This window comes from Malus domestica, chromosome 17 (genome assembly GCF_042453785.1).
Source record: "Malus domestica chromosome 17, GDT2T_hap1".
NCBI classification, from domain to species: Eukaryota; Viridiplantae; Streptophyta; class Magnoliopsida; order Rosales; family Rosaceae; genus Malus; species Malus domestica.
In genome coordinates, this window is record NC_091677.1 from 26,810,839 (window position 1) to 26,819,624 (window position 8,786).

The 8,786-nt window shown below is 36.0% G+C and overlaps 2 protein-coding genes across 2 annotated transcripts; both read right to left on the minus strand.

Moving 5' to 3' along the window:
* Positions 1-410: 410 nt before the first annotated feature.
* LOC139193770 (uncharacterized) lies at positions 411-1,377 on the minus strand. Its single transcript, XM_070817396.1, has 4 exons — positions 1,289-1,377; positions 960-1,203; positions 796-861; positions 411-706 (listed from the first exon to the last, which is right to left on the minus strand). Exons 1-4 carry the CDS (start codon positions 1,315-1,317, stop codon positions 563-565), a joined length of 483 nt encoding a protein of 160 aa, XP_070673497.1. The 5' UTR covers positions 1,318-1,377; the 3' UTR covers positions 411-562.
* A 5,389-nt stretch (positions 1,378-6,766) lies between these two features.
* On the minus strand, positions 6,767-8,786 carry LOC139193763 (putative UPF0481 protein At3g02645). Its single transcript, XM_070817385.1, has one exon. The coding sequence runs from the start codon at positions 8,656-8,658 to the stop codon at positions 6,976-6,978; it is 1,683 nt and encodes a 560-aa protein (XP_070673486.1). The 5' UTR covers positions 8,659-8,786; the 3' UTR covers positions 6,767-6,975.

Here is an 8,786-nt window from a genome sequence, read left to right on the forward strand (position 1 = left end):
GACGCTGTTTAGTGGCGGTTTAAGCCAATAAACCGACGCTAAAGCCCTTTCGTGATGCTAGCAATAGTGTCACTTTGAAAATGCGACATTACATTGTTTTATGTTGGATTTTTGCCAAATTTTCGACAGAAATCGGATTTCTCATCGGTTTTTGCTCTGACGGTGATAGCATATATTGTAGTAGTGATATTTTAGTACAGAATAACCAACAAAATTGCATATGTACTACAGTATAAAAACTACATAAAAAATACTTGATAATATTATAACATAATTTAAAAATACTTGAGTTTCCAAATGAATACATAAACAACGGAAGTCATAAAGTACTATCCATGTAGTGCCTAATGAATACATAAACAACGGAAGTCATAAAGTACTATCTATGTAGTGCCAAAGTACCATTTTCCAGTCTAAGTACAAACTAAAATTACTCTCCAACTCGGACGTACTTTGATGGCCAGGCAATTGTACTAGATATAGCATCCTCCATGACACGAAATTCACTTGTAGGGCGGTACAAAGATATATTCTCCACTCTGACAACAGTTACCCAACCTTTTCAGCAATCAGGACCAAGCACCATGTGATGAACTTTCGCCTCAGGATTTGTTGATTCTATTTCTCCAGTTGCAACAACTTGTCCATTTCCGAGCCAATTTAGTAACTTGCATGAAGACCCTCGTAAAATACCAACAGGTTGTAACTAGCATAAAGAAATCAAATAAGAACACCAATTTTAAATGATTAAGTTATCAAACTATTTAACAATTATTATTAAGCGTGTGTTACTACCTGAGAAGTGGCTTTAGAACCTTCTTTTCTCTTAATGTTGTATCTTTCTATGTTTGGACTACTTCTCTGTGACAACCAAACATGGAAGACACAAAATTCGATAAGTTTATATCAAAATCTCATAAGTTTCATAAGCTAACTATTTAGTACTTATTCTCGTATACCTGGGAACTAGCTTTGGAAGCTTGTCTAGAAGCATCGTCAGCTTCTTGTTCACCATGGAACACCCAAGTAGTATATGAAGGATCTATTCCATTCATAACCAAGTGTTCATACACAATCGCAGGTAGTTGAAAACATTGGTTTTGACATATTATACAGGGGCAAATGATCTTATCTCGATTTCCTCCATATTCTTTAGCTACTTGTACAAACTTTTGTGCACCCTCTCTGTATTCTGTTGATGGTCTGTATTATAAATAAATCTTAATCACTTTAAACAGACCCTACTTATCAATGTCAAAAATGAAATTCATTGAGGCAGATAATATACCTCGAAAATGTTAGCCAATCTTTGTCCATTGCAATCAGATAGTTAACAATGATCGTTTCCAACAATGCTTCTCAATTCCAAATAAAAAGTAATCCTAAAATAACCACAAATCACAACTTAATGGCAAAATATACTAAAATATGATATGATATGATATGATATATATATAGACACTTACACATATTATATATATTTATTCAAGTATAACTTGTATCAACACTTAAATTACAAATATCAAATTAATACATACACGAAACCATTTGCTAGTACATACGATTCATACAAACCATCTTCTTATAGCAATCAATCTTATACAAAAAGAAAGTGAACAAGCATTTTCTGTGAATTAGCAGGAAAATATTATATAAAATAAAGTGAATAAGCATTTTCTTTACAACATGTACACTAGTATAGTCGAATTTGCAGTTTCAATTGACAACTGCATATCTTTTTCCCTTATATATAATTGGTTCATGTTGTATACATACATACATACATACATACATACATACATACATACATACATACATATATATATATATGCGCGTGTATATATGTATATTAAGGGCACCGCTTCTTACTTTGATCACTACTGCACTATATGCACACCTAATTTCCAATATTACACCAAAACTTAAGGAAGAAGAGGTTGATCAACTTTGATGATACAGTTTGGCCTTTAAAGATTGTACATTGTTTTTGGTCTAAAGAGATTAATTGTATACATTTATTCTCTATTTATTCATTACTACATTGATAATATATATAGAAGTTCATTCTTCTCTTTACTAGTTTGAATGTTGTTGTTATATATATGTATATAGAGCAGTAGCTGCAGCATCCAAACTTTTTATTGAATTGGAAGAACAAAACAGTAAAAACACCCAGTTAGGGAACCTAATTTCAACAGCAAGTGCTGCTCCATGACACAATCCTCGTAACATGGGATTGATTTTGGGCCGTGAAATACAATCTTTTTATTGAATTGGAAGAACAAAACAGTAAAAACATACTTCTCAACTCAAAATTATATATTTACGATGATGATGTGAAAAGTGTGTGCCTTTGAATGGATGTGTGAGAGAGCGAAACGCCGGAAGAGAAATTTGCGAGAGCTGTAAGCCACAAGAATGCATACACATCTCCAAGTTCGATGATCAATGATAATTTAAATGCTTATTCAGAAAAAGAAAACGAAATCAAAAGATATATGATAAAAGAAACCTGAGTGATGGCTGGTTTGGTATTGCTGTGCTTTGAAAAAAAGCTGCTGTGAGAATAAGCGGCTGTGCTGTGAGAATAAGCGGCTGTGAAATAAAGCAGCAGAGTGTTTGGTAAACTTTTTTGTAAAAGTGCTTTTGGAAAAAAAAGCAGTCTAATAGTGGATCTTTTCATTAAAGAAGCACTGTAGCTCCGTGTGCTTTGAAAAAAAGCCAGTTTTCCAAAGCTACAAATAGCAGCTTCAGCTTTTTCCTTTGATTTCAGCTTATTTTCACAGCAGCTTCCAAAATAAGCCCTTTTTTTTTAGTTTACCAAACACCTAAAACCCTCACAGCTTTTTTTCATGGGTGCTTTTTTTTTAAGCACCTCACTCCCAAACTAGGTCGTAGAGAGGTTGTCGCTGATTGAGGGAGAGATGACCGGAGAGACGACCAAACTGAGACCGGCCTGAGATAGAAGAAATGGAGACAAAGGATTGACATTTTCTTTTTAGGGTTTTCGTCCAGTGTCATGCGAGGGGAAATAATTGGGATTTTAGATTTTAATATCCTCCAAAATATTAAAAAAACAAAACAAAAAAACATCCACCACGGGCCGATGGCGTGGTGAATTTTCAAAAGGCGGTGTGGTCATTTGAAGTAACCACAACAAGCATATCGTGTGGTGGGTTTGATATTCCATCACGGAATTAAAAACCATTGTAGATTATTCACTTTTAACAACGGGCCAGGATTTGACCGTGGTGAATTAATATTATATACCACAAGCTACATTTAACCGTGGTAATTGAATAGTTTCTACCATGAGCTATTGATGCCCGTGATGGAATTGATGTGGTAAATATGTTGTTATGTACTAGTGTGCATTTTCGTCAAAGGAAGAGACGGCGGAAATTTACATCCACAATGTGGCCCGCATTAGTCTATTCCACTGGTCCTTAGACTCCGAACACAAAAATCTGTAGAGAATCTCAGTTCATCCAATACAATTTGATACAATTTGGAGATTTGCAAGTAGTTAAGAGATTTAAACGAATTGCTCTAGTAAGAATTTGACCTTGTTTTTGAGATAAATGACGGACCTTGAACAAGAGTGGAGACGATTTGCTTTTCGCAAGTAGTTAAATGATGGTTGTATTGCCAATGGGTCATTTGATTAGTTGACCATAGAGTGAATAAACAATCTATATACACAGAGTTATTTAGATTATTTGAATATATATATATATATATAGAGTGAAGAAATGGTATAGTGTTAAGGGTTTTTTTGTACCGGATTGAGAGGAGAAATAACTTTGGATTAAGTTATACCGAAGTTTCTTAAGTTAGGCCCTACTAAAGTTTTTCTCGATTGAAAGGAGTCAAATAGAGGGTAAGGTTTATGTTTTTTTTGTTTGTTTTTCAGTGATGGTAAGGTTGCTTGTATTCAAACACTTCGTCCAAATTGGCCGAGGATTGGTTGGTTGGAATAAGATTGTGCTCTGGGCTAGTTAAATTCGACTTTTCAGTGAAATTTCAGCCTATATATAATATCGAAATTGGCCCATCGTGCTTCAAATATTCTGGGCTGGGGATTGTCCCAATGGTTTGGCTAATCGTAGAAAATAACTTTATCCTCCTCTTTAATGAAAATTTAGATCCTGCAAGATGTAACTAAAGGATAAAAAGGAAAAGAAAAATCCCCATGAAAGATACAGCTCAAATTACAAGCAACTAAATAGACTGCTTAGGGTTTGCTCCCATCCAATTAGCTGACCCAAAGTAAAGGCCAACTTTGAGCCAAGCACAAAATGGATTGAGCAAGAAACCGTCTTACATGTGAATTTTTTTTTTTTTTTTGTGGCTAGCGCATGGGAAACACACACGTGTAGGCACGCGTACCAGAATTAAAAGAAATGTCATAATCTTATAGTTGGCCACGTGTCCACTTTTGGGCTGTTGGATTTCAACCTTTTTGAAATCCCACGGTCCAGATTAATTAACTTAATAAAAAAATTATTAAAATTGTTTAAAAATACAGAAAAAATAAAACGAATTTTTTTATATAAATACCTAATCATCTTCCACAAAAATTGTACTTTCGAATCATGTGATTGACAAAATTAGTTAAAAATCTTATCCGAAATTAAAAATAAATTTTTTTTTATTATTTTATAAAAAAAATTAATAATATTTTAATACGAATTGACTAGGCTATTCAAATTAAGGATGAAGATACACTTGGGCAATTACTATTCATTGCAGTCAGTTACTATTCATTTTGGTGGATTGAATAGACTCTTGCCCAGCTTGGTTTTTAGAGGTGGAGTTGCTCTTAGTAAAATGCCCAAGTGGATTTTGGAAAAATATTTAAGTGCTTTCTGCAAGAAGCACACTTAGTGCTTTTGGAAACCAAAATCAGTTTTACCAAAAGCATTTTCAATTATTTTAAGAGCACTTTCAAACTAGCTTTTAGAAATTTAATTCTTTTTTTTTTAACTATTTGTACCATGTCTACACGTGTCGGTGGGAATAAGTTATCCTGTACCCCAGCAACGGTGGAGCAAAATCCCGCTTAGTAGTAGTACTACCCCTTATAGTCCTTAATTAGAACTCCCTGTAATTTCCTTGGCCTGAGGAGCTGAACTTACCTTGCACTCAATAATTTTCTAGGATGCATGCAGGACCAGCGAACGGCATCATCTCCTTGCTGGTAGTTTTGGAGTAATCAAGTACAATCTTGAATCTTCCAAACCAGACCGAAATCATCGAGGTCTTCTATGATAAAATTTTACACACTTAACAATAGGTGGTTAAGTTAGCGACAATATCACTAATATTAGTAGTGAGCCATGCTGGACCTAAAAACTTATCAAGTAATTTTTCAAAAATTATACATCCACAGCATCAAATCCAAAGTTATATATCTTTTTAAGGGAGAAATGCACTATAATTTTAATAAAGTTTTAGGTAGCTTGGTAGATTATATTATTCAACAATGACTCAAGCTCAACTGCCAGTTAGTTCTTGGACATATCTATTATCCGCAATGGTTGGACGACTATTTTCAATAATTTCTACGTTTGGAGTTTAGACAGACATATATAGATAAAGTAAGTTAGCCTTTCACATGGAAAGGATATTAGATTTTTAGTACTTATGTACATATCGCAGCAGTCAGAATATATATAGATATATATAGTATAATGTATATCTGAGTGACCTAACCTTCTTAGTTCTTTTATTTCCTTTATTAAATATAAATCTCCGTAATTAAGTAGCAGTTCTTACTACTTTAAACATATTCTGACAATTCATGCTGTGAGCTCAGGCATTTTTCTTCATTGTTCTTATAGGATTTCTCATGAAATAATACACAATTCAATCCACGTGATTATTTACTGGTGTGCCAAAACGCTACTACCACCAAGTGATATTTAAAAAGGCACCAAAACATCATGGGAAATAATAAAATCCCTTAATTACATGACCATGTGCATCTCACGAAACTCAATGACCTAATTTTCTGGTATGGAGGTGTGTTGCTGTCCAGCATGCTGGGGGGAGAAGGAGCAAGCAGGAACGCTGGAGGAAGTCGCTTTTGGCACTCCTAAGGTCAACTGTGACACCTTGATGGCAGGAGGAGTTGGATGGATCGTTAGAGATAGCGTCGGGTGGTTTCAGATGGAAGGAGGGAGGGGGAGGTTTCCTTGTGCTTCTAGTTTTATAGTGGAGGCAGAAGCAGATGCGTTGCATGTACGTATTGACTAATAAGGGTTCATGCACGTACGTAACTGTAGAATCAGATTCATCAACTCTCATACCTATGCTAGAAGGTGCCCGGTTGACATGTGTGTCTACTGGAGGTATATTCGGTTGACGAAAGATTTTCATTTTCCCATTGTCGTTGTTGTAACGATGCAGCATACTCTATGACTTTATGTCTAGAGTCTAACTGACTAAACTCCATCTTTTTAGTCTGGCTATATATACGGTTGTTTTGTAATGACGTAAATGTTACTATTCGAATTTAATGAATAAAACTGCTATTATTTGAAGAAGAAAACAAAACAAAACCTGTAAAGGCTGTAATTATGAAGTTGATAATCTTAAATAAGTATAGTGCCTAGTGGTATGAAATTTTTAGAATAAAAAATCGTATATAGATAATATATTGCACCATTTACATAAAATCGGAATAATCATGTCATTTGTCATCATTACAAATTTACAACCACTAATTCAATCGATTAAAAATAAAAAGAAAGAATCAGACCCATTAGGGAAATAAGCACCATACAATCATTTGATTAATTGCAAATCCACCATAGAAAGCATAACAAAGTACAGTAAGTGGGCAAACCCAGCCATATCCCTTTCTTCAGCCAGAAAAATCAAATCAAGAGGTGATCGATTAGCAAAAATAGAAGGGGTTAATATATAATTAACTAATTGAACACACAAAAAAACACTAATTAAGCATCATCACTAAGTAGTAGTGGTAGTGTTGATGTGAAATATGCGACCGCAGCTATAAACTGAGCAAAACGCTTGCAATGCCATCAATAGCAAGAGAAAAACGGCAGCCAGCAAAGCAAGAATTGGCCAGCAACCAACCACATAAACCTTGAAAATTTTTGCCATTTTAACCTTCCATCTACCGTTATAATACTTGTTCACATCTTCAATCGCCTGGTCCAAGAATGGCACTTTCGTCAACCGAATCGACTTGCTCATACCATTAAACAGACTGGCCACTTCTTCATCACTCTTCAAACGGTTCAGAATTATACCTTTTTCTCTAAGCAGCTTTGCGTCCTCCTCCGTGTCTATAATCCCGTTCATCATTTCTGTGTAGCGTGTAAAAACCAACTGCCCTGATGCATTTGATGCTTCATAAGTTACCAAGTTTCTCAGGATCACCTCTGCGTTCACATCTAAGCTAGTTGCGGGGAGGTAAAGTGTGACCGTTTTGGGATCAAAGGATATGGATGAAATGCAACCCTTTGTTGGCACAAAACGGATCCCGGATTCCATAAGATCAGACACAGAAGGGATAGTGATCTCCTCTACCAATGGCGGTTTGTTGACGGAACTCTCATTTTCGGGTTTGATTTCTTCTTTGTCTTGGGAGGAGAATAAATAAGCAACAGGTTGTTTCAAAAGTGCAAATCCAGGAAGGCTGGAGAGGATTGTCCAAGGCAATTTAAATATCACTTTAATAGGTCCGGATACAAGTATGTTTTTAAGGAGACGTACCGGCCCTTTGTTTAGTTTCGACAGCAGATTCCATACTTCCTCAAGAAATTGTTTAACGTAATTCGGGCTCTTTGTAGATTTTGACTCCTTGTCTTCGTCTGTGCCTTCGCCTTGATCCTCAGCTTCTACAATTTCAGAGGGCCGGCGTTCTAGTTTGGGGGTGATCATTTGGTACAAAAAGTCTAGCAAGTGAGCACATTCTGAGACTTTGATCTTCGGCAGGTCCTCATCCTTCATCTTGAAGGGTGAAAGCTCTTTGCACAATCCCATCAACATCGAAAGCAGCATCTCGTCAGCAGTTTCCAACGATTGGAATCGAAACTCCAACATTTTTCTCAAAACAAATAGTGGGATTTGGTTCTCAAGCATTACCAAGTCCCTTAGAATTGAATGGTGTGCTGAGTTCCTGCCTGAATAGTCAACCAAGCGTGACATCTTTGAGGAAACTCTGGTCAAAATCTTCCCTTCTTTGGCTCCATAGACTTGGACCATCTCTAGCAAGAATGATGCGTCGATCGCCATCATCCACCCTAGAGTCTCACCATTGAAATCCAGGTACTTGTGGTAGCAAGCACGAATACGCGGCTCAAGCTTTATCAATTGATCAACAAGATTTTGGAACTTAAGGCACTGGAGATTCTTTTGTGTTCTTTTAGCTGCAGCCACTTTGTACCTCTCCATCTCGTAGAGCTCCGGACGCAAATAATGGTAAGGACCAATTGCAACTTCTTGTGGGGTGTAGGAATCAGGATCACTTGCCAAAAGGGTTTTCGGGACATTGAAAATGGAAACGGGGATTTCGCTATCATCGTCGAGCTCTTCCTCGAGTGTTTTTCGGATTTGAATAACCCATTGGAACTCGTTGAAGTTCGAACTAGATTTGGAAGAGAAACTTTGTTGGAGAGAGGACATGTTTATGGTGTGTTGTTCTAGCTTTTTTTAGGATCATAAACTTTTTTGGTGGGTTGAAAGACAGTTTCTGATCAGATTGTGAGGAAGTTATGAGAAGAACTAAGGAGAGAGTCCTCATATTAATATTG